The sequence below is a fragment of the Erpetoichthys calabaricus genome, chromosome 6, assembly GCF_900747795.2.
Source record: "Erpetoichthys calabaricus chromosome 6, fErpCal1.3, whole genome shotgun sequence".
In the NCBI taxonomy this organism is placed as follows: Eukaryota; Metazoa; Chordata; class Cladistia; order Polypteriformes; family Polypteridae; genus Erpetoichthys; species Erpetoichthys calabaricus.
The window spans coordinates 127,625,095-127,652,337 of record NC_041399.2 but is presented as its reverse complement, the minus strand read 5'-3'; the positions used below and the strand labels follow the sequence as shown (position 1 = coordinate 127,652,337).

General features: G+C 39.0%; 1 protein-coding gene across 4 annotated transcripts in view; it reads left to right on the top strand.

Annotated features, from left to right (window-relative positions):
* Nucleotides 1-27,243, top strand: part of abcb8 (ATP-binding cassette, sub-family B (MDR/TAP), member 8) — an 842,402-nt gene that overhangs the window by 164,176 nt on the left and 650,983 nt on the right. For all 4 annotated transcript variants that reach the window (XR_007935257.1, XM_051928892.1, XM_028803917.2 and 1 more), the window contains one exon: nt 17,048-17,142. Coding sequence is in view for 3 of the 4 variants with exons in the window: in XM_051928892.1 (XP_051784852.1) it covers nt 17,048-17,142 (95 nt within the window). In the remaining variant the exon portion in view is untranslated. The remainder of the gene's footprint in view (nt 1-17,047; nt 17,143-27,243) is intronic.

The following is a 27,243-nucleotide window of genomic DNA, read 5'->3' as shown; positions in this document are numbered from 1 at the left end:
AAGGATGGCTTCTTTCACCTGCATGGAGAGCTCCTTTGACCGCATGTTGTCTGTTCACAGCAAAATCTTCCACATGCAAGCACCATACCTCGAATCAACTCCAGGCCTTTTATCTGCTTAATTGATAATGACATAACGACGGACTTGCCCACACCTGCCCATGAAATAGCCTTTGAGTCAATTGTCCAATTACTTTTGAGCCCCTGAAATGAAGGGATTGTGTTAAAAAATGCTTTAGTTGCCTCATATTTTTATGCAATCGTTTTGTTCACCCCATTGAATTAAAGCTGAAAGTCTGCACTTCGACTGCATCTGAGTTGTTTCATTTAAAATTCATTGTGGTAATGTACAGAACCAAAATTAGAAAAAGGTTGTCTCTGTCCAAATATTTATGGACCTAACTGTAATTCCAAATATATTGAATCATTACAGGGGGACTTGAACAACATACAGTCTTGGACAGATTTGTGGAAGATGAAATTTAATGTAAGCAAATGTAAAGCATTATATGTAGCAAGTAAAAATGTTAGGTTTGAATACACAAATGGGTGGTCTAAAGATCATAAGTACACCTTACGAGAAGGACATAGGAGTCGTAGTGGACTTGACACTATCATCTTCCAGACAGTGTTCAGAAGCCATTAAGAAGGCTAACAGAATGTTAGGTTATATAGCACGATGTGTGGAGTACAAGTCCAAGGAGGTTATGCTCAAGCTTTATAATGCACTGGTGAGGCCTCACTAGGGGGACTAGTGATTCCAGGGCTACAGGGGATGAATTATGAAGAAAGATTTCAGTTTAAGCAAAAGAAGATTAAAAGGAGACATTGAAGTGTTTAAAATAATGAAGGGAGTTAGTAGAGTGGATTGAGAATGTTACTTTGAAATGAGTTCATGAAGAACTCAAGGACACAGTTGTAAACAAGTTACGGGTATGCCTTGAGGGACTTTCAAAACTACAGTTGATGTTATTTTGGAAGAATTCAGTGGATACGACAGGTGAGCATTGTTAGGGCTGAATGGCATGTTCTCGTCAAGATTGTTCTAATGTTCTAATGGCAAGAGACTGAGAGAGAAATTATACAAGAAGGCATTAGAAAAAATGCATTACACCCTAAAGGAATCTGGCAGTTTTGGCAGTGTGTCTCACATACAACCTTTATCTCTTACCTCACATAAACATATAATTGCTCCCACCCATACATAATCAATCCCCACATATATTATTATTCTTAAGGAATGAAGAAAATAATAGAACTGTCTTGAAAGACATATATTTTGAAAAGACTAACGTTTAATGGAAGACCCTTAATTGTCAAGGTAACATACTTTAGTCTGTCATAATCATTACATGAGTTTCTCTACATGACTTGAAACATATTGAAGTATGAACAAAACAGGAGAATCAAAACTGCAGTAATATATATACATACAATTCCTATACAGGTTGATAAACACATTTGGGAAAAAAAAAGTATGGTAACAAAACAAAATTAAAAAACAAACTGCAAAATATGACCCAGCACAGCAGTCTACCTGCAGTAGCCCAAATGAGTGTATGGGTGAACGTCTTAATATTTTTATTTCATTAAATGATGCAAGCCTGTTTTCTCTATTTATATGAGGAATTTCATTAAATAAATTTCCAACACCACTGCACATGCAGAGCACTTTTCTTCCTGTATATTATCTTTTTTTTTCTTTTTTTTTTTTTAACCACGAGATATGAGTGTGACAATCTGATATATTTGTTTTCTTTTGACAATCCAGAACTGTCCCCTATGAAAGTTAAACACACATGTATGCTCACACAACCAATCACCCTACCACACTGTCTCATTATAAATATGGTGAATTATGGAAAAATCTTATTATGTAATAATATGATGCATCATTCCATTATGATGCATCATTATAATAATTATTATGTAATAATAAAATAATTATGATGTAATGCCTATCGTTTATTAAAGAAACCTTGGCATCTTCTAGTAGTATGAAGACCAAGTTCTTCTGACAAACAAAAAGATCACATAGACCTTGTTGTGGGGGCTTATGTTTATTTAGATCTCTTATTGACAAATCACTATTTTTTTTGTCTCATAAATAGCAAAAAAAGCATATTTAGCCTATGCCATATTAGGGAAAAACAAAGACAGCACTGCTGACTATTTCTTTCACTCATTTGTTAGTAAATACCTCAGACAGAAGGATGTGATGCCCTAGGGTTTATGGGGTAACTAGGGTAACATAAAACTTATTGTACTTTTTGATGTTCATGATAACATTAAATGCAAGCTGCACATGATTTGACTGATATCTTTACTGCATATGTATGGACAGAGGATAGGATGCAGTGCTTTGCAAGTGTATCAGTCACTTCAAGACATGAGATAAATGACAGCTGCCTAAAAACTGCTGATAAGTAATGAGTTCTCATCTCTAAATTTTAATGGCAAATCACTGTTATTGGTTATTTATTAAATCTGCTGCATCTTTATATTAATTTGTCTAATCACTTATCCATCCATTCATCCACCTACCTACCTGTGTTTTGTGTGAGTTATATAGTGTTTGAAGTAGCAATTTATGTCTTTTCAATGCTAGATATGGAGGGTCTCTTAAACATCTCAGAGGTATCCAATAATGTAGATGATGACCTTCTGTACCTGTTAAGGTGAAAAAAAAAGGAAGAAAGAATTAAACAAAACAGAAACAAAGATTGAATGGAAGAAAGAATTAAAAATTAGCATGAAAACACATTGAAGTTCAATGCATTAAAATAAAATGTTATTTTACACTGTTGATAAACTGAATCAATATTGTTTTCATTGTTATCATTTTGCCTTATTTTTCATAAATCCAGTGTACTACATTTTGGCAAAATTAATTATAAAAGACAGTTGATACAACCACAACAGAAAAGAAAACACTTTTCCTCTATATTTAGTGTCTACTCATTAGCAGGCAATTAACAGTATATGACCACATATATATATTTTTTTTACTTTCTTAAACTAATGTGGAGAGCTCATACTTGTCAGCCCCACCTGTCTTCATTATTGAATGCTTTAATAACATGCAGTCTTGTATATCTGGACCACATATTGTTTTGGGATTAGATCACCTGCTTTTTCTTTTGTTACATTTTTTTAAGAATTTACAATGTCTTCTTATGGCTGGAAAGGGGAACATCAAAGAGACAAGGTGCATGTTCAAACCCCTTCTGTCTGTCCACTGGTAAAAGACAAATTTTATATTGCCATATCATCTGAGCATTTAGGAGTGATTGTTTTAAAATTTTTTTAATTGTAAAATTTTCTCTGTTTTACTTATAATTTATTTTAATGAAATTCCCATCTATCTCAAATCATAGTAATTAACCATTGTAGTTCCAATAAAAGAATTTTGTGTAAAATGAATGTGCTATGGGAAGATGTGGGGTGCTGTTAAGCCACAATTAAGATACTGCAGATTGACACCTAATTTGGTGATATTCATAATCCTGTCATTTGTTAAAACAGACTGTGTCCATCATTAACAAGCATCTATTAATGGTCACTTGCAAATCAACAAATGAAAAGGTACTAAAGGACTGCAGAATTTCACATTGATAATAAAAATATTTAAGCTGAATCACAACAATTAATAGAATTTCACATTTTAATGTCATGTCATTTTTAATACGTTTCATCCAGACCAGAGTTATGGGGTGGGGGGCTAGATGGGAAGCTGGAGCCTATCCTAGCTAGCATAAGTCACAAGGCAGGAGCAAACCCTGGACAGGGAAAACACACACTAGCACTAATTTAACATCACCAGTTCGACTAACCTGGATGTGTTTAGACAATTGGAGAAACATTTTAATGAAATATTGGTAATTCATTATGAACGTCTACTTGGCAGTTCATGGAAAATATTTTTCAGTGGTACACTGGCAGAAATTAGATTAAAGATTTTAAAATGTTTTTTTGCAATCCTTTCACTGATATGTTGCAGCAAAAGAATCATCTACTATACACTTCCTAATTAAACATATTTCCATAGTAAACTAACCATCTGAACTTATGCATGTTATCAGTTCACTAGCAAATTCCTATTTTATATGAATGAGTATATCCTTCAGTGTGTCTTGTGGAAGGTGGGGCTCATTAAGTAACCATCCAGTGCCTATAACAACTAATCACCCCATTGGACATTTTTACATTTTATTGTTATTATAATATTGAATCAAATTGGATTGATTTTTTTACATTGATCAACAGAAAAAGATTTCACTGACAAAGTGAAAGCGGATCTTAGCAAAATGATCTAAAATATTTACAAATATAAGTATAAGTATTAACCCTTTTCAAGTCAGTAATATATGCACATTTGATAGCAACTAAAGATTTAAATCTTCAGGGAACTCTGTGAAAAGGTGATTGAAAATTGCAAGTCATAGGACTGATACAGGAAAATATCCAAATCACTGAAGAACACTAGTTAGAGACTGAGTTAGAGTCCAGATCTCCATCCACATGAGAATTTGGGTCTGGGTTTGAAAAAAGCTACTCACTCACAATCCCATTGTAATTGGGCAGAACTTGAGTTATTTTAGATTTATGATGAAATATTTCAGTGTCCAGAGGTGCAAAGCTGATAGAAATATGTCCACACAGACTCTAGTCTATAATGGCTGTCAAAGGTGCATTGCGAAATACTGACTTGAAGGGTGTGAAATGTGATCAATTATTTTGTGTTTTGCATTGAATTTATTTGTTACTTTGACATTAAAGAGTCTTTTTCTGTTGGTCAATCTCAAATAAGCCAAATTAAATCCAATGTGATTCAGTGTTGTATAATAATAAACTATCCAAACTTCTAAGGGTGCAAATACTTTTATAAGCATTGTACTTTATGTGGCTTTCTATAATATCGAGTATGGCTTATCTGCAGACATAAAATTCTAGAAACATCTATATGTAGACAGAAAGGGCAATGTTAGGATAAAAAAATGTATTTATTTAAGAGGCTGAGTGGTGAGGCAACAAGGTGATGTTTAAAAATATGCTAAAAAAGACAATGTATCATTTTATCATTATAATTTAGCATTTGATAAGGTGCCACATGAGAGGTTGGGCATCAAATTAAAAGAAGTGGGAATTCAGGGTGATGTTTTTAGATGGGTGCAGAATTGGCTCAGACACAGGAAGCAGAGGGTGATGGTGCGAGGAACCTCATCAGAACTGGCCGATGTTAAGAGTGGTGTTCCACAGGGGTCAGTGCTAGGGCCGCTGCTATTTTTAATATATATATAAATGACTTAGATATGAATATAAGTAACAAGCTGGTTAAGTTTGCAGATGATACCAAGATAGGTGGATTAGCAGATAATTTGGAATCCGTTATATCATTACAAAAGGACTTGGATAGCATACAGGCTTGGGCAGATTTGTGGCAGATGAAATTTAATGTCAGTAAATGTAAAGTATTACACATAGGAAGTAAAAATGTTAGGTTTGAATATACAATGGGCGGTCGGAAAATCGAGGGTACACCTTATGAGAAGGATTTAGGAGTCATAGTAGACTCTAAGCTATCAACTTACCGACAGTGTTCAGAAGCCATTAAGAAGGCTAACAGAATGTCAGGTTATATAGCACAATGTGTGGAGTACAAGTCCAAAGAGGTTATGCTCAACCTTTATAATGCACTGGTGAGGCCTCATCTTGAGTACTATGTGCAGTTTTGGTCCCCAGGCTACAAAAAAGGATATAGCGGCACTAGAAATGGCCCAGAGAAGAGCGACTAGGCTGATTCCAGGGCTACAGGGGTTGAATTATGAGGAAAGATTAAAAGAGCTGAGCCTTTACAGTGTAAGCAAAAGAAGATTAAGAGGTGACATGATTGAAATGTTTAAAATTATGAAGTTTTAAAATGAGTTCATCAAGAACATGGGGACACAATTGGAAACTTGTTAAGGGTAAATTTAGAACTTTTTCTTTACACAAAGAATGATAGACACTTGGAATAAGCTACCAAGTAGTGTGGTAGACAGTAAGACATTGGGGACTTTCAAAACTCGACTTGATGTTTTTTTGGAAGAAATAAGTGGATAGGACTGGTGAGCTTTGTTGGGCTGAATGGGCTATTCTTGTCTAGTGTTCTAATGTTATCTAATTTTAAGCTCACTTTCTTCAACACTGCATAGAGGAAAGCAATGTAAGAGAGTGGATGGATGAGTACAGTTAACCAAATATAACACAGCTTTTATGAGCAGTCTGTCCCCATGTAAACCAAGAAGCAATACTGCACAACTCTCTATACACAGGTGTTCCAGTATAAGTTTTCATTCAGATTACTTGTAGCAATTTCTTTTCAGATTCTGTCTATCTATTATAAAAAGAAATCCTGTCCTGGAAAGCAAAAAGCAAGTCTACGATACGTGATCTCCTTGGGAGACATTTTAAAGACCCGCGAGACCAAAGACACACCCTACTTACAATCTATCAAATAGGACAATAGGCAGCAAAACATTCAGTCTTGTGAAGGATTTGAGCACACACAAATCCAGGGCTCTCAGCACATATAAAGCATATAAGAAAAGTACGTTATAAATTAAATGTCGACATATAATCGAAGAAGAAAGCAGCGTGGAGAAAAGAGACTCAAATGTGTTGGACAGAAAAAAGAGCAAAAAAGAATAATCGAGGTGCAAATTCAGAAAATAAGGAAAGTAATTATCAGCCCGGAACAAGTGGAATTGAAAAAAAAGCATGTCCAATCCGGCTCAGAATTAAATGACTGAGTAAAAGACAAAGTAGAACTTCATAAAGACGTTTACAAATGTTGGCGCTAAACACATGCAGAGCAGGTTAGAGACTATGAAACCAGGGAAATTAGAAAGGCTCAAAAAAAAAAAAAAAAAGTTGCCGCTATACACATGTGGAGAAAGTTAAAGGATATGAAAGTAGGAAAATTAGAAAATATAAAAAAGTAAAGATTGCAGTAGCGCAAACAAACAAACTGCCTCATTTAAATATGCACCAGTCTAACTTTGGTTTTGCACAATAATTACTACACTATTGCATCTTAACACTTAATTCTACTTTATTCACATAATTTTACTTATTTATTATGTTCTACTATACTGTTATCTTTCAATCTATGACTTTTTGTTTATCTAACTGATATTCTTCTAACTTTGCACAGTTTTTGATAAGCGGATCAGGATGCATTTTACTTCGTGTTGTCCTGTATAACTATGCATGTGACAAATAAAGAATCTTGCGAATTTCAAAAACGGAGTTTACCGCAGATGCATTTATTGGTTACTTTGTTAATGTATATATATTTATCTGTCTGCTTATTTAAAAACCTAAATTTACCCCAGGAGTCAAAAACGTTCTGTCTAGCCCTGGTACAAAAACCTAGACAAAAGCTGGGGTATCACCTTGGTAACCCCATGTACTTTTGGAACTGTGAGAGGAAAATAGCACGACTTTACAGACAGGAGTCCAATGCAGAACTCTACTTACTTTTTTACATTGTAAAAAAAAATTATTAACTGCTGATACCATACCATACCATATTTATTTGTTAAGCGCTTAAAAACACAGCATTACAACTGACCAAAGCGCTGTACAGTTAAGACAAGTGAGACTAAGAGCAAAAAGTTAAAAACAAACATTAAGAGCGAATTAAAACAGAGAATACTAAAAACAGGTCGGGGGACCCAATAAAATAAAGAAATAGCGAAAAGTAAGTGGAAAATGAAACAGATTAAGAATTAAAAGCCAATGTGAAGAAGTGCGTTTTTAGGCGTGATTTGAAAGTGGCGACTGAAGCGGCTTGCCTAACCACTAAGGGTAGGGAGTTCCAGAGCCTGGGTGCAACGACAGAAAAAGCCCTTTCACCACGAGCTTTAAAATGTACCTTGGGAACGGTTAGGAGCAGCTGATCTGCGGATCTAAGAACACGAGGGGGATTGTGACGATGGAGCAAGACACTCAAGTAGGCGGGGGCTAGACCGTTTAATGCCTTATAGGTTAGGAGGAGTATCTTAAAATCGATTCTGAATCTAACCGGCAGCCAGTGTAGAGTTTTTAAAATCGGTGTAATGTGTTGGCTTCTGCTGCTTCCAGTTAGAAGCCTTGCAGCCGCATTTTGAACCAGTTGGAGTCTAGAAAGAGTGGCTTGACTGATACCATGAAGGCAGGAATTAGAGTAGTCAAACCGGGACATAATGAATGCATGGATTACTGATTCCAAGAGGTGGTTTGACAGAATAGGCTTGAGTTTGGCGATTCGCCTGAGATGGAAAAAGCAGGATTTTACTATGCTGTTGACATGAGCATCCATTTTAATTCCAAGATTGGAAACAGACGAAGTTACTGGAGTGGGAAGAGAATCGAGGCCAAAGGGTGGAATCTGTTTGCAGTCGGGACTAAAAACAATGACCTCGGTTTTTGAATCGTTCAGGTGAAGGAAGTTTGTAGCTGTAGCCAGCCAGTCCTTAATATCCGATAGGCAATCGAGGAGAGGCTTGGTGGAGTCAGTTGACTTGAGAGAGAAATAAATTTGGCAGTCGTCAGCATATAGGTGATATGAAATTGCATGTTTTCTAAAAATTGCACCTAAAGGAAGGATGTAGATTGAAAAAATTAGTGGCGCTAAAATGGAACCCTGGGGGACCCCACATGGGAGTGGGGCTGATTCAGAATAAAAATCGTCTAACATGACTCTGAGAGTCCTGTTGCAGAAATATGACCTGAACCAGTCAAGGGCTAAGCCAGATACACCAGCCCAGGATTCGAGTCGGGAGATCATGATGTCGTGGTCGATTGTGTCGAAAGCAGCAGATAAGTCGAGAAGAACCATAATCACATGGAGTCCCGAGTCCAGTGCCAAAAGGACGTCATTTAGGACATGTAAATGCGTGGTTTCTGTGCTGTGTTGGGGCCTAAAGCCTGACTGAAAAAGGTCCATTACCTGATGGTCCTGTAGGGTGATGAGTTAATTGCTCATAAACTACTTTTTCTAATATTTTTGACAAGAAAGGTAGTTTGGAGATTGGACGAAGATTGGAAAGAACTGCAGGGTCAAGATCAGGTTTTTTCACAATTGGTTGTACAACTGCGTGTTTGAAAGCACGAGGAACTATAGCCAAGGATAGACTACTAGTTATGATCTTTAGAACATCGTATCGAATTGCAGGAAACACATCTTTCAGCAGTCTGGACGGCACCACATCGTCCGGAGAGCCGAAGGCTTCATTGAGGCGGCGATTTTTTCCAGATGGGAAAGCGAAATGGGTTCAAAGCTGGTAAGAGAGCCGTACGCAGGAGCGGCTAAATCAACAGAGACAGAAGAAGAAATGGAGATCTGGGATCTAATATTCGTGACCTTATCCAGAAAAAACGTGAGGATCCGATTACAAAGAGCAGTGGAAGCAGAAGAGAAAACAGTTACAGCTGGAAAGAGGACAGCATTTAGTGTTGATTTAGTGCTGATGATGTAGATCGTTTTGTCTGTGCTGAAATTCCAAACAGAGAAACCTATCCTGACCTCATTAAAAAGATTCAGCATATTGGGACTCGCAAAATTACAAATATTGTTTTTACAGAAGTTCTGAAATAAAAGTGAAACTAATGAAATAGCAACAATTCAAAGAAAAAAAAAATCTTCAAAGTGCGTATCCGGAAAACCAAATATGGGGGTTGGCAAGTAAAGCGAGCAAAGCCCCCTAGTCTGATAAAATTAAGAAAAGGAATCAAAAAATGAATACTGAAGCAAACCTTTTGCAAACTAACTACATAATTGCAATATCAATATGAAATTGTGCTGATTATTGCTATCCTGACTGTAGTGGAATCTGCAGGTTCAAAAGTGGAATCAATTGGGCATTGGTTTCTGACATTATTCTATTGCTGACACCAATATGTTTGTCATTTTGTCTTTTTCTTAGTCACTTCTGCTTTTTTGTATCCATGTGTCTATTCTGTCTTGAAATCTATTTTCTAAAGTACTAATTATAGGAAAATGTCTTTAATTTGATGTGTGCTACCCAAGTTATAAATTCACAGCTCAAAAAATTAAAGGAACACGTAACCATCACAGTCTGGCACCAAGTCAATTAAGCTTCAGGGATATCAGTCTGTCCAGTTAGGAGGTACAGTAATCCCTCGCTACTTTGCGGTTCACTTTTCGTGGATTCACGACTTCGCGGGTTTTTAAATACAAGTGATTGCCCGCCTATCGCGGAAGTTATGTTCCAGACCCATCAGCAACAGGAGAAAATCCGCGATATACAGTGGTGTGAAAAACTATTTGCCCCCTTCCTGATTTCTTATTCTTTTGCATGTTTGTCACACAAAATGTTTCTGATCATCAAACACATTTAACCATTAGTCAAATATAACACAAGTAAACACAAAATGCAGTTTGTAAATGGTGGTTTTTATTATTTAGGGAGAAAAAAAAATCCAAACCTACATGGCCCTGTGTGAAAAAGTAATTGCCCCCTGAACCTAATAACTGGTTGGGCCACCCTTAGCAGCAATAACTGCAATCAAGCGTTTGCGATAACTTGCAATGAGTCTTTTACAGTGCTCTGGAGGAATTTTGGCCCACTCATCTTTGCAAAATTGTTGTAATTCAGCTTTATTTGAGGGTTTTCTAGCATGAACCGCCTTTTTAAGGTCATGCCATAGCATCTCAATTGGATTCAGGTCAGGACTTTGACTAGGCCACTCCAAAGTCTTCATTTTGTTTTTCTTCAGCCATTCAGAGGTGGATTTGCTGGTGTGTTTTGGGTCATTGTCCTGTTGCAGCACCCAAGATCGCTTCAGCTTGAGTTGACGAACAGATGGCCGGACATTCTCCTTCAGGATTTTTTGGTAGACAGTAGAATTCATGGTTCCATCTATCACAGCAAGCCTTCCAGGTCCTGAAGCAGCAAAACAACCCCAGACCATCACACTACCACCACCATATTTTACTGTTGGTATGATGTTCTTTTTCTGAAATGCTGTGTTCCTTTTACGCCAGATGTAACGGGACATTTGCCTTCCAAAAAGTTCAACTTTTGTCTCATCAGTCCACAAGGTATTTTCCCAAAAGTCTTGGCAATCATTGAGATGTTTCTTAGCAAAATTGAGACGAGCCCTAATGTTCTTTTTGCTTAACAGTGGTTTGCGTCTTGGAAATCTGCCATGCAGGCCGTTTTTGCCCAGTCTCTTTCTTATGGTGGAGTCGTGAACACTGACCTTAATTGAGGCAAGTGAGGCCTGCAGTTCTTTAGACGTTGTCCTGGGGTCTTTTGTGACCTCTCGGATGAGTCGTCTCTGCGCTCTTGGGGTAATTTTGGTTGGCCGGCCACTCCTGGGAAGGTTCACCACTGTTCCATGTTTTTGCCATTTTTGGATAATGGCTCTCACTGTGGTTCGCTGGAGTCCCAAAGCTTTAGAAATGGCTTTATAGCCTTTACCAGACTGATAGATCTCAATTACTTCTGTTCTCATTTGTTTCTGAATTTCTTTGGATCTTGGCATGATGTTTAGCTTTTGAGGTGCTTTTGGTCTACTTCTCTGTGTCAGGCAGCTCCTATTTAAGTGATTTCTTGATTGAAACAGATGTGGCAGTAATCAGGCCTGGGGGTGGCTACGGAAATTGAACTCAGGTGTGATACACCACAGTTAGGTTATTTTTTAACAAGGGGGCAATTACTTTTTCACACAGGGCCATGTAGGTTTGGATTTTTTTTCTCCCTAAATAATAAAAACCATCATTTAAAAACTGCATTTTGTGTTTACTTGTGTTATATTTGACTAATGGTTAAATGTGTTTGATGATCAGAAACATTTTGTGTGAGAAACATGCAAAAGAATAAGAAATCAGGAAGGGGGCAAATAGTTTTTCACACCACTGTAGAAAGACCATATAAATAAACATTTTTATAGTTTAAGCCTTAAAATACCCATCCCACATGCTTTAAACACATGTAAACTTATAAAACACACTTTGTTAACACATATGATATGTGGATGTTGGGCTAAGGATATGAGTAACATCTCACTATTATAAAACATTTTAACTTCACGCAAGACAAGACAGTGAGACAGGAAAATTGGTGATGTACAGGCTTTTAAATTATTGACAGGCAGAGCGACAAGCAGCACAAAGCCAGCACAAAGTCCACTTCTCCTTAGCGTTCATTCAGCTCCCCACCCCCTTGACAATGCGAACTGCGCCTCCGGGGAGGGGGGTTTGAGCTAACGTGCGTTCAGCCCTCACATACCCCCACACACACTCCTCCTCCTTCCGAACGCGCAGAGCGACAAGCAGGCATTTTGGCAGAAGCAGCACAAAGTCCATTTCTGCTCAGCGTGAGTTCAGCTGCCCCCCTTCACAAAGCGAGTGCAGACACATTGACGTCTGATCGCTGCGTGCAGTGTGCAGTGTTTGTCTGCGGTGTTTAAGAATGTAGAAAGTGTTTAAGAGCATAGGAAGTGTTTATAAGAGTGTGGGAAAGGTTAACAAGAGAGTGAGAAAGGTTTATAAGAGTGTGGGAAGGGTTTATAAAGCCTTAAAATATGTATAAATAATAAAATAAATATAGGTCGCCACTTTGCGGATTTTCACCTATCGCGGGGGGCTCTGGAACGTAACCCCCGCGATAGGTGAGGGATTACTGTATAAGCAATTGTGAATCAACTTAACCTGCTTTGGTGCAAATTGTGACAACAGGTGCACTGTAGAAGCAACACAACAAACAACAAAATGGAATGGTTTTGCAGGTGGTGGCACAGACAGCTGCTCTCTCCTTATACTGTTTGACTGATTCTTCTCTAGCTTTGTGTTTTGCTAGTGTCTTTGTCACTACTGTTAGCATGAGGTGGTAACTGTAGTCTGTTCAGGTTGCACATGTAGTCCAGTTCCTCCAGGATGGCATATCCATCTATGCCATCACAAGAAGGTTTGCTGTGTCTTCCAGCACAGTCTCAAGAGCATAGAGGAGTTACCAGAAGATGGGCCATTTCACAAGGGGAGCTGGTCAAGGCCATAGAAGGACATCATTCCAACATCAGGACCAGTATCTGCTCCTTTGTGCAAGGAGGAACAAGAGGAGCACTGCCAGAACCCTACAAAATGACCTCCAACTGGCATGTATGTTTCTGACCAAACCATCAGAAGCAGACTCTATGAGGGTAGCATGAGGGCCCAATAACCTCTAGTGGGACCTGTGCTCACATCCCATCACTGTGCAGCTTGATTAGCATTCGCCAGAGAATACCACAATTGGTAGCTCCGCCATTGGCGCCCTGTTCTCTTCACAGATGGGAGCAGGTTCACACTGACCACATGTAACAGATGTGAAAGAGTCTGGAAATGCTGTAGTGAATGTTTAGTAACCTGCAACATAATCCAGCATGACTCGTTTGGCTGTGGGTCAGTGATGATCTGAGCAGGCATATCCTTGGAGGGTTGCACAGACCTCCACGTACTAGGCAATGGTACCTTGACTACTGCTAGGTACCAGGGATGAAATCCTTAGAGCCACTGTCAGACCTTGCTCTGTTGTAGTGGGCACTGGGTTCCTTCTGGTGCAGGACAATGCCCAGCCTCATGTGGCCAGAGTATGTAGGCAGTTCCTGGATAACGAAGGCATTGATGCCATTGATTGGCCTGCACATTCCCCAGACCTGAATGCAATTGAGAACCTCTGGGATGTTATCTATCGGTCCATCCAACACCACCAAGTGGAGCCAAGTAGCACCACAGAATGTCCAGGAGTTCGCTGACACACCGATCCAGGTCTGGGAGGAAATTCCCCTGGACAACAACCACCATCTCATCAGACGGCATGCCCAGATGTTTTTGGGAGTGCACACAGGCACGTGGGGGCCATACACACTACAGAGTCACATTATGAGCTGCCGTGATTAAATTCATGCAAGATGGATCAGCCTGTGAATTCAGTTTTTGACTTTGATTTTTTGGTGTGATGTTGAATACAGCCCTCAATGTGTTGGTGATTTTGGTTTCCATTGACTGTTTTTACATCACTTTGTTCTCAATGAATTACACAGTATTACTCAGTAAAGATTTTCCACTTGAATATCCAGTTCACCGAGATCTAATATGTGATTTAAGTGTTCTATTAATTTTTTGAACAGTGCATGTACATTCTTATACTCACATAATCAAATTCAGAATCACTGGGGATTTAGGAGAAAAATGGGCAGCCTTGAGGAAAATCCACTCAGTTGGAAGGAGAACATGCAAACTTCTAGGATATGAACTTGAAACAATGGATTCTTGTTGGAACAATGCAATCCACTAAGTCACAGTGCTGCTTCTTACTTATATTATTGTTTACTTAATTGTTATGTACGTATAAATATTTAACACCATTCATGTTAGAATGCATTTGTTTCTGCAACCATGAATATCTCAGAATGATTAAGAAGCTTCACTTTCTTTATCTGTTATTTCAGAACAGTGCTAAGCTGTATGTTTGGTAGCCATTGACTTCACAACTGTTGTAACTGGAAACTGGCTGTGGTTAGAGGATGCACAGAAGAGCACTGTGTTGGTTTATCTATGTCTTAATTGCTCTGGTAACCCTGGCTTGTCCATTACTGACAACCATGATTCTGTCTTCTGTTGGGTTATCTGGATAGTTTTACATCTAATAGACTGTGGATGAATATTTTGTCCAGTGATTTATGTGATGATGAGCGTTGCATGTCAGCAGCAGTGCACATTAACTTGTAGATATACCTCTTCAATAATGGATTTAGATAACTTAACCTTCATCTAAGCCCACATTATTAGCCCTTTTATTCACCAATGGTTTTATCTTCTCCTAGGGACTAAAGTTGTGCTTAAAGCTGAGTCTACTATGAGTGCACTGACAAGGAGCAGTGTTATCCTGGTTCGAAAAGAGTGTCTCAACACAACAGTTTAGGCTGACGTTACCAAAATGCTTATGGCTAAGGCAAATTGCATTAGTAAAATATGTATACCTTCACAAAATAGTTCCTTTTCCTCCCCTATATCAGTGTCTCCAATATGACTCTCCAACTGAAATGTAAATTTATAATGAATATTATGCTGTTGATTGGAATATCATGTCAGATTTTTTTTCATAGTCTTGTGAGGTATGGAGCCATAGGCATTAGCAATGTCTAACCATAACATTGTTGCTTTCTCAGTGATCACACTCGTATGAATCTTTCTCATTAGTCAGCCTGGTGTGCTTGGAATCCTGACTGCCTTTGCTAATATGACTATGTATGAAAACTAGCCTGTTAATTATCAAGCCATGTTTAAAAAAATATACTCATTTGGAAAAATAGTTACACTCTGAAGCAGTGCTCCAATTTGCCTGAAAACAGGCAAGTTCAAATATACCATAGATTATACCTGCATGTCCATTATGTTCACAGCTTCTGCTTATAGGGACTTGGTCTACAATAAAACAATACAATTTGACACCATAGAGTAGTAACGGGACAGGAACAGATCATGATGACCTACAGCAGTCTTCCATGATTGGTAAGTGCATTAAAGTAACTGAGTAAGGCTTACAGTGGCTATATCACTGCGCTTCATGAGAATAGTTAGTTAGCCAAACTTAATGTAGGCATGAACATATTGGTCTTACGGTCACTGTGGAACCATACTTGTAATGAATGATGTTTATGAAAAGGGTCTTAACCCTGTTGAACATAATATTGAAAGACAAGGTGAACAATGTCATGTAAAGACCATTGAATCAGGTGTGTTGACAGTATTTGCCTCCTTTGGCCTCTCACCATCACTAGTTGCAAAGCTTATCATACCACTTCTTTAGTTAATCAGGGAATGGGAGAGGTGAAATGGTGAGTGGTAATAATTTGCTATGTATTTTTTGTAGTCCAGTTAACAAACTTTTAAAACCTTGTTTTGAAATGCTCTGAATAACTGGCCCATAGCTATGTTTTAAGAAGCATCTTTATTAGTTTTTAAAACATACAGTGGAACCTCGGTTCATGACCATAATTCGTTTCAAAACTCTGAACACGACGATTTGGTCGTGAACCGAAGTAATTTCCCCCATAGGATTGTATGTAAATACAATTAATCCGTTCCAGACCGTACGAACTGTATGTAAATATATATATTTTTTAAGTTTTTAAGCACAAATATAGTTAATTATACCATAGAATGCACAGTAAACTAAATGTAAAAACATTGAATAACACTGAGAAAACCTTGAACAACAGAGAAAACTAACACTGCGATAGTTCATGCTATAGCGCTACGAATCGCTCGCTAAAAACACTTTTTTTTAATGAGTTTTAAGCACAGGGGAAAAAATGAACATTTGAAAAATCTGTAATTTAATAAACCAACAAGAAAAGTAACATTGCAACAATGCACGCTACGAACCGATCGCTGTAAACTGAAGTGAAAACAACAACAAGCCCAGTGCATTCTTTAACTGCCTTCCTACCTTAAGCGTCCAGCCCTCTCTCTCTTATGTGTGCGTGTCTCTCTTGTGCGCCTGTGTGTGTGTCTCTTTCTTGTGCGCCTGTGTGTGTATCTCTTTCGCGCGCCTGTGTGTGCGTGTGTCTCTCTCTTGCGCGCCTGTGTGTGTGTGTCTCTCTCTCGCGCACCTGTGTGTGTGTGTGTGTGTCTCTCTCTCACGCGCCTGTGTGTGCGTGTGTCTCTCTCTCTGTCGCGCGTCTGTGTGTGTGTGTGTGTGTGTCTCTCTCTCTCTCGCGCGCGCCTGTGTGTGTGTGTGTGTGTGTTTCTCTGTCTCGCGCGCCTGTGTGTGTTGCTCGCTCTCTCTCTCTTGCTCACTCGCTCGCTGCACAGGAAATGCACAGGGAGAGACTGAACATGTACAAACCGAAAGGGAAACTGGCTTGTTCGTATACTGAATGTGTGGTCGTGAACAGATGCAAAAGTTTGGCAAACTTTTTGGTCGTAAACCGATTTGTACGTGTTCCGAGACGTTCGTGAACTGAAGTTCCACTGTATATTTAATAACGTATCAATGTGCTCTTTTTTTTAGTTACCCTACACGCCCCGGTCATGTTGTACTGAAAGACTTCGATTTAGTTCTTCCACCATATAAGACAGTTGCAATTGTTGGAGAATCCGGTGGAGGTGAGTATTAATTAATCAAGCAGTGCTTCACAGTTTAGATTTGTTTTTTTTTTTTTGTTTTTTTTTTTTGTTTGAATACTAGTAACTATTTTTCACATGAAAGATTACATTGATCTCCTTCAGTTTCTCTGTTTTGTGGGACAGGTAGCTAATCGGCTGTTTTTCAACTACGGCAAACATAAAGCTAAGCTGAGTGGTGTCTTTCTTAAGAATTATATTTTTTCTTTTATTTTAGTCATTATGCATTTGGAACTGAATTTTATATATGCTTCCAATATTTTGAGTCTGTTGGCCAGTTAAACAGGTAAATCTTAGTCTCTTTAAAGGTTGTTATATACAATATGTTTGCATTCTGTTAATTTGTGTCTGTGGATATATTTGTGTTTGATACCACAGAAATTCCAAAACCTTTGTGAATAAGTAGAGTCGACAGACGTGAATTAATTAAAGGACCTTGAAAGCGTTTAGCTTTTCATTTGAATTTGGTGGAATCAACTGTGAAAGCTAAAGATTTATCTAGCACACAGGTTTTATTCTTTTCAGCTTAAAGTAACACCCACAACCAGAAATACACACTAATCAGCCATAACATTAAAACCACCTGCCTGTTACTGGGAGGGTCCCCTTTGTGCTGTCACCCATCAAGGCATGAACACAAAACCTCCAGCAGATCCTTTAACACTAGAATTACCAGAGCCTACGAAAAAACTCGTAGATCCGTCCCACCTTAAATCGCTTCTTAAATCCTTTCGCACCTCTCCGCCATCGGCTTTTGTCATCTAAATGTACAAGCTGCAAGTAGCCGGCTATTCCATCCCTCCACTGACTTAGAATGTGCACGAATTTCTCCCAGCTCATGCCTTGATTGATTATCTGGGAGTGAAGTGGAGTTTTAGAGTGGAAATAATAAATCATTATTTGGAACACACGCATTTCATTTGTGTTCCGTTTCTACAGTAATCTGTGTAAACACATTTTTAAAACAGAAACATTTTTCATATTCTAGTAGTAAATGACAAAATGTAGGCATAAACTATATAATGTATGAAGCCTGAAGTCCAAATATCAAAGAAACACTTTCACGAAAGGTACAAATATAACAGAACAAGTGCGCTTTTATTCAAAAATACAACTGCAGAAAAAAAAGCTGCCTTAGTGTGCGACATTGACACTTATTTGCAATCACTGCCGCTGTGGCCCAACAGTATCAGTTGCTGACTGGCAATCAACAGGTCACGAGTTCGATCCTGCACGACTCCCTTTTGAGAAGTGAACTGCTCTTATTTTTACTATTTTAGAATAAAAAGATACATTTGATTGCAGTCTGTAACAGCCGGTGTAATTTATGATATTTGTAAAGGTTAGCTTTGTTATTGTTTTTTTTATTCACTTTTCATTCTTCCTACCCCATCTGACCCTGCTGTTTTCACATAAAGACGCGCTATAGCTCTGCAGTGTATCACGCATACATACATACATATGACCGCGTGTTTTTTTTGCCCCAATCTTGCCAGTCCCCACATGTTGCTGTATGCTGTTTCTTTTGTACTCCAGGACATGCAGAGGAAAGCATAGTAAAGAGTATTAACTTCAGCACTATATGCAATCATCAGACACTCCCCATCTGACACTGCTGTTTTCACATAAAGACGCGCTATAGTTCACCCAAGGAGCGCCCTTCCTACATTTACATGTGTATTTGTTGCAGTGGTTTCTATTACACTGAGCAAGCACCTGTAATTATCTCAAAACACCACACACATTCACAGTAATTCCCAGTTATGTCCACCACTCACACCCACGCCCACAACCATACAGAACTGATTCCACATCAGAGAATTTCCAGTTCCAGCATAAATTCACAAACGATCTGACGCTGTTCGTTTTCAAATAATATTGCATTAGTGCGATGATGTTTTCACATATATTGTCTTTCTTTCAGGTGTGTAATAGAAACCACAGTATAGAGAGAAGTGAGTACATTGTAACAGGTACACACGTTGTAAATGTAAGAAAGACGATCCTTGCGTGTGTGTGAACTGTGAACTGTTAACATTTGAATCTGATGATTGCATATAGTGCTGTCTTATTCAGTGCGCTTATTCAGTGCGCGCAAGAACATGCAGTTCCAGTTGCTGTGTGCTACAACATGCTGGCAGTGATCAACGCACATTTTTAAAAAAGAAAGAGACAAATATATGTGACGTTTTGAAGAAATCATTTTATGACGACACAAATAGTACCAATCAGAAAACATAATCGCACTAGTACAATATTATTTGAAAACAAACAGCGTCAGATTGGGTGTGAATTTATACTGTGGCGCTGTTAGAGTCAGATCAGAAGCTGAATAAGCTCCTGTTCTGACTCTAAGTAAAAAAGTATGAATTAATCAACAGAAATAACCGCGATCAACATTTTAAACTTATCGATTTACAGTGCATACCAATTTATAAATTTTATGTCTGTTTGAGGTTAACAAAGGAAAAAAAAACACTTCCTCCCCAGCGGGGAATCGAACTCGGGTCTGTAATGCATGGCAAGGCTGCTGTAGCTCTAAGTCAGCAAATCTCACTGCTACGCTACGGAAGGTGTTGTAACATCGTTGAACCTTTTGTGAAAGTGTTTATTTGATGTTTCGACATCAGGCTTCACAAATGCTATAGTTTATGCCACATTTTGTAACATTTATTACTAAAATATGAAAAAGTTTCTGTTTTAACAATGTGTTTACACAGATTACTGTAGAAACGGAACACGCATGAAATGCGTGTGTTCCAAATAACGATCTATTATTTCCACTCTAAAACTCTAGCAGTTCAGTCACTCCCAGATAATCAAACAAGGCATGAGCTGGGAAAACTTAGTGAACGTTCTGTGACGGTGGGGGATGGAATAGCCGGCTGCTTGCTGGCTCGTCTTAATTGGCTCATTTAGAAGACAAAAGAGAGGTGAGAACAGTTTTAAGGTGAGCCGGATCTACGAGTTTTTTTGTAGACTCTGGTAGTTCTAGTGTTAAGTCCTGTAAGTTGCAAGATGGGGTCTCCATGAATCAGAAGTGTTTTTCCTACACATCCTATCCTTAATTAGCTTGAGATCTGGGAAATTTATTGGCCAAATCAACACCTTGACGTTTTTGACGTCTTCCTCAAACCATTCCTGAACAATTTTTGCAGTGTGGCAGGACTGAATATCCTGTTGAACAAGGCCACAGCCATGAAGAGGTGTACATGATCTGAAACAATCATTAGGTTGGTGGTACATGTCAAGATGCAGTTCCCTTCTTGAAGTGATGGTTGCTTCTCAGCCTTCAGACTGGCTCAGTGTTTAGCTTGGCACATTGGATCTCAGCTTTCAGGTTCACAAAGAGAAGAGTTTGTCGAGTTTGGTTCTCACTGAAAGGGTGTCTCATGACTTTTTGGGTTTCAGAGACCAGGTTTCAGAAGATCATTTGGTATATTTCCCTCTTCTAAAAGAATCCTAGGGAAGGTGTCCTAAGAGGATCTCCAGGGAGTTCAGTGAGTGTCCAGAGAATATCCCAGAGAGCTTCTTCAGGATGGTGCATAGATTTTTAAAGGGAGATTGAACCTTCTCCTGATTGGATTAATGTCACTTTCAGTTACAAAATCAGTGTCTTCTAATAGTCTAGTTCTTCTGTCCATGCTAGTTTATCAACTCTTGAATTACAGGTCTTTGTTCTTACTTGAGCCAATTTCTTGCCTACTAGCTCAAAAGGCCTGCAATAGTGCCTCTAGAGAGATATCAGTTCAAGTCTGACTTACGCCTTTGTTATTAGATGAAGTCCAGGCAGATCCTAGTATAAGCTGGGGTTCAGTAACTTAGTTTGGAATGCAAGAGGGAGGTTTTTTGTAGCTGGATGCCTGGATGCATGTTAAATCTACTTTCTTAACAGGACTTGTATGTCACTAAAGCCTAGCAGAATGGACAATGCCCACTTTGTCCTACAATCTCAAGTTTCACTTCTGCTCTTTTTCCCTCTGGGTGGTCATACAGGCATTCTTGAACAATGACCCCAGGTTCAGTGATGATGTCAAGCCGGGTCGCTTATTCACTTCTTTTGGGACAGACAAGATGGCTGCCTCTTGCTCTTGTCATTGCTTAGGTTTCAATTTTATGCCAAAATTAAGAGTTGTTTTCTGAGCGAAGACTGAACAAGGTTGTCTGGAGTAGGAATTGGGTTCTCTGTCCTTCCATGATTTCAACAAATTACATGGTAGACTCGTTCGGTTGGGCGACAGTTCAGTTGTTTAATGAAATAATTATCCATCCCTTTCCTCTACTTAATTTTGTATGGCCTTTGCCAATTTACCAGTAATTTAGAGTGGGAAATGGGAACAAGAACCATGACTCAGTCACTGAGCTGGAATTCCCAAAATAACATGTCACGATCATAAATGTGAGCCTGGGCTGATTGTGCATGCTCTATATTCTATTTTAACATTGGCTGAATTTTTTAAAAACTATCATGTGACTGCAGAATATATTCTGTAATATCGGTGAAAGACAGTGCCTTTTCCTTTTGTCCTTCTGTCAATATGTCCAATAATCCCCAGAGTTGTCGCCCATGTAACAGCTCAAAAGGTGAGAAACCCATGGTGAGTTATGAGACCTGTTGGTACGCAAAGAGCACAAGGGGAAGTAACTGATCCCACTTCCTTCTATCCTCACTGAACACCTTACATAACATTTGTTTTAAGAGTCTGATTAAACCTGCTCCACTAAACAATTAGTTTGAAGATAGTACACTGAGGTTTTTAAGTGCTTAATATGGACTATCTTCCCTGAATATCTTCAAAGTGGAAGGTGTCTCCTGGTCTTTTAAGACTTCTTTCGGAATGCCAATACATGGGAAGACCCTTACCATGCAATATTCTTGGAATTCTCCAGTCTCAGAGGAATAGACATTACATCAGGTGAAGGGATGCTGGCGCACGCATGTTGTTGCCGCTCCTCCCTATTAAATTAACAACACTTTTCACAAAATTCGCCTTAATTGTGCACTTTCTTACACTTGTTTTATTTCTTTTATTGTACGTATAGTTTGTGGATACAGCTGACTCGAATTGCATGGATTTGGCTTAATATTTACAGATTTTATGGACTCCACTTTAACTGGGAACAGCTGAGACTGTGGATCACGGGACGAGACCTACGAACATTTCTTTATACCTGGTGATCTAGGACCTCGGGATGATCTGTCTCCGTGATTATATTCACTATGCTGATCTGCTCCCGTTTCATCTTACAGTACTCTACGACCGGGAACTGATCTGATGTTCATACTAACCTGACTTATGGCTCCAGGGCTATCACGCCTGAAATTACCAAGCGTTACTGTTTGTGGCTGTGTATTGGAACCTCCAAATCCTACTACCTCCTCCTGCTATGCTTTCTGCTGCTTGCTATTGCCGCTCACCTACGCTACCACACCTGCCTGTTCTACCGGTTCCGCTGTGCTGTGCTGCTTCTACACAGCTATTCAGATAAGTATTGCCCAGTATAATGCTAAAATACTCTCATGACAAACTCCTTCTTATTAAACAGTTTGTCCAGAGCAAATGGTCTGACTGGAACATCCTAAAAGATGCCGGTATTTTGCAGTGCCCGAAATATGTACATCGCGGGTCAGGTCGCCGCCACCGCCGGGCTGTGAATGAAAAGTCCACTGGCAGCATTTGCTCAGGAATAAGCCGTCCTTCTCATGGCCCTGGAAATAGAAGTGTCAGTGTGCCAAATTTACATTATGTGGAATTAAACCCTGATCACGGCTCTGTGCAAAAAGAAGCCTCATTATCTAATATTGCACTGTTTAACTCGAGGTCTCTTAACACTAGAATTACCAGAGTCTACGAAAAAACTCGTAAATCCGGCCCACCTTAAAACCGTTCTCACCTCTCTTTTGTCTTCTAAATGTGCCGATTAAGACGAGCAGCAAGTAGCCGGCTATTCCATCCCCCACCGTCGCAGAACGTTCACTAAGTTTTCCCAGCTCATGCCTTGTTTGATTATGTGGGAGTGACTGAACTGCTGGAGCTTTTGAATGGAAATAATAGATCGTTATTTGGAATACACGCATTTCATGTGTGTTCCGTTTCTACAGTAATCTGTGTAAACACATTGCTAAAACAGAAACATTTTCATATTTTAGTAATAAATGTTACAAAATGTAGGCATAAACTATAAAATGTGTGACGCCTGATGTCCAAACATCAAATAAACACTTTCACAATAGGTTCAAAGCTACTACAACTCTTTACGTGGCTTAACGGTAAGATTTGCTGACTTGGACCACAGCAACCCTGCCATGCTACAGAGATGCGAGTTCAATTCCCAGCTTTGGAGAAAGTGTTTTTTTTTTTCCTCAAACGGACATAAAATTTATAAATTGGTATGCACTGTAAATCGTTAAGTTTAAAATGTCGATCGCGGTTATTTCTGTTGATTAATTCATGCTTTTTACTTAGAGTCAGAACAGGAGCTTGTTCAGCTTATTCAACTTCTGATCTGACTCAAACAGCGCCAGTATAACTTCACACCCAACCTGACGCTGTTCGTTTTCAAATAATATTGCATTACTTTGACAATGTTTTCTGATTGGTACTATTCGCTGCATAAAATGATTTCTTCAAAACGTCACATATATTTGTCTCTTTCTTTTTTTAAAATGTGCGTTGTAGCACGCAGCAACTGGCCACCTGCATGTTCTTGCGCACACTGAATAAGACAGCGCTATATGCAATCATCAGATTCAAATGTTAACAGTTATATAGCACGTAATGGAAATCAGCAGTTCTTAGCATTGCACTACGCAAGCTGTCATATCAACCGCCTACTGTAACTTGCTTTCTTTTTTCTTCGGTTATAGTCTTGAATAAAAGTGCACTTGTTTTGTTATACTTCTACATCAACATATGTTCCTGTGTTTGAGCTACATGGGCATGCTCAAAAAATATGCGTGTAATGCCACGAAAAGTGCATGCAGACACTTCAGTTCGCAAGCATTGGTATGACAATGCAGTCACAAGTACACTGCAGAGCTTTAGCGCGTCTTTATGTGAAAACAGCAGTGTCAGATGGGGAGTGTCTGATGATTGCATATAGCGCTGAAGTGACTGCTCTTTACTATGCTTTCCTCTGCATGTCCTGGAGTACAAAGAAACAGCATACAGCAACATGTGGAGACTGGCAAGATTGTGGGAAAAAAAACACGTGGTCGTATGTATCGTGATAAACTGCAGAGCTATAGCGCGTCTTTATGTGATAACAGCAGTTTTAGGTGGGCTAGGGAAGGATCCTGAACGCGACAGAGAATGAAAAGTGAATTAAAAAAAATAAATAAATAAAGCTAACCTTTACAAATATCATAAATTACACCGGCTGTTACAGACTGAAATCAAATATATCTTTTTATTGTAAAACAGTAAAAATAAGAACACTTCACAAAAGGGAGTCATGCAGGATCAAACTCGTGACCTTCTAATTGCCAGTCAGCAACTGATACTGTTGCGCCACGGCGGCAGTTATAGTAAATGAGTGTCAATGTCGCACACTAAAGCGGCTTTTTTTGGCAGCGGCTTTTTTTTTTTTGCACCTTTTGTGAAAGTGTTTCTTTGATATTTGGACTTCAGGCTTCATACATTATATAGTTTATGCCTACATTTTGTTACTAGAATATAAAAAAAGTTTCTGTTTTAACAATGTGTTTACACAGATTACTGTAGAAACGCAACACACACGAAATGCGTGTGTTCCAAATAACGATTTATTATTTCCACTCTAAAACTCCACTTCACTCCCAGATAATCAATCAAGACATGAGCTGGAAAAAGTTCGTTTACGTTCTAAGTCGGTGGGGGGATGGAATAGCCGGCTGTTTGCAGCTTGTCTTTATCAGTACATTTAGATGACAAAAGACGCTGGCGGAGAGGTGAGAATGGTTTTAAGAAGCAATTTAAGGTGGGCCGGATCTACGAGTTTTTTCGTAGGCTCTGGTAATTCTAGTGTTAATGACAAAGCATTGGTGCTGTCAGAACTCATCACTGACACCAAACATAATATTCTGTGTTTAATGGAGACATGGCAAAAACCAAACGAATTTACACCTCTCACAGAGGCGACACCTCCCGGATTCACTTTCCACACAGAGCCTCGCAGCTCAAGGCAACGTGGTGGGCTTGCAGTAATTGTCAGAGCAGACTTAAATATCAAACGAATCCCAATTGACTATCCATTGTCTTTTGAGTGCCTGGCTCTTAAACTAATAGCAAAATCAGGTCCTGTCTCACTTATTGTTCTTTATCGTCCCCCAAAATACAATGCATCCTTCTTATCTGATCTGATTGAACTTTTGACCCACCTGAGCTCTTACTCTCAGAGAATTATCCTTCTTGGTGATTTCAACATCCATATTGACATTACTACATCTAAACTGAGAAATGAATTCCTATCCTTACTGGACTGTTTTGACTTGACACAACATGTTGATTTTACCACCCACTCTGGTGGTCATATACTGGACCTGATCTGCACTTTTGGACTATTTGTTGCCAACATTTACAGCACTGATTTAGGACTCTCTGATCATAAAGCAGTATTTTTCACTGTCTCACTGCCTTTCCCTCCTCTTACCTGTAAACGACAAATTTCTTACAGAAACCTTAAAAATATCTGTCCCTCTTTCCTTTCTGCATCCATTTCTGATCTTTTACTGTCTACACCTATTCCATCAACACTAGATAGTCTTGTTGACAACTATAACTTAGCCCTTCATTCAGCATTAGCTTAAACAGCTCCTTTAAAACATAAGGAGGTTTCCTTTAAACGTTCAGCTCCTTGGTATAATTCAGAATTGCGATCTATGAAAGCAGCTGGCCGACGCCTTGAGAGAATGTCACGTAAGACTGGCCTCACCGTGCACATCCAGGCTTTCTCTGACCACAAAATAGCTTACAGAGAAGCACTAACTGCTGCCAAGAACACCCACTATGGTAGAATAATAGAAAGTGGCCACGATAACCCAAGGGTTTTGTTCTCTGTAGTTAATAAGCTACTCCAACCCGCATCTGGCCCAACTACCTCTGTGAGGAATTCCTCCACTTTTTCCGTAACAAAATTAATGATCTAAATAATTCAACTAACATAAATACATCATCTGTTTATATCTCTCCCTGTTTTCCCACTTCATCCAGCTCCTTCTTTAAGTTCTCACCAGTCACATCTGCGTTTGTTAATAATCTGCTTTGTAAAATAAACCCAACTACTTGTGTACTAGACCCCATCCCCAGCACACTACTTAAATTCTGCCTTCATGCCATAATCCGACTGTTACAACAATAATAAACTCATCCCTCGACACTGGGTTTGTACCGCTCACTTTTAAAATTGCTTCTGTAACCCCAATGTTAAAAATGTTTGGTCTTGATACTGACAATCTTAACAATTTCCGGCCTATTTCCCACTTACCTTTCCTGTCAAAAGTACTTGAGTGTGTTGTAGCTTCCCAACTCACCAATTACATAACCTCTAATAACTTGATGGAACCCTTTCAGTCTGGTTTCAGGGCGCGGCACAGCTGTGAAACTGCTCTGCTACGGGTAACCAATGATTTGCTTATGGCAGCAGACGCTGGACAAACCAACATATTAATTCTGTTAGATCAGCTCAGTGCAGCATTTGACACTGTCAGATGTGACATTCTACTGTCCAGAATGGAGAATATGCTGGGTATCTCTGGCACTGCCTTCCAGTGGTTCAAGTCCTATATGACTGTAGGCTAGAGTTTGTTAGTTTTGGCAACAGCAGATCCAGCTCAGCACCAGTCACACAAGGAGTTCCTCAGGGCTCTTTCCTTGGCCCTCTTCTCTTCTGTATTTACATGCTTCCCCTGGGCCATATTATACGTAGCTGTGGACTGGGTTATCATTTTTATGCAGATGATACTCAACTCTACTTCAATGTTAAAAGTGGAACTTCATCAGAGTTTTCTCAGCACACAACCTGCCTTAGTGAAATTAAAACCTTGGTGGAGCAGAACTCTTTAAAATTAAATTGCAACAAAACTGAACTCCTGCAAATTGGGAC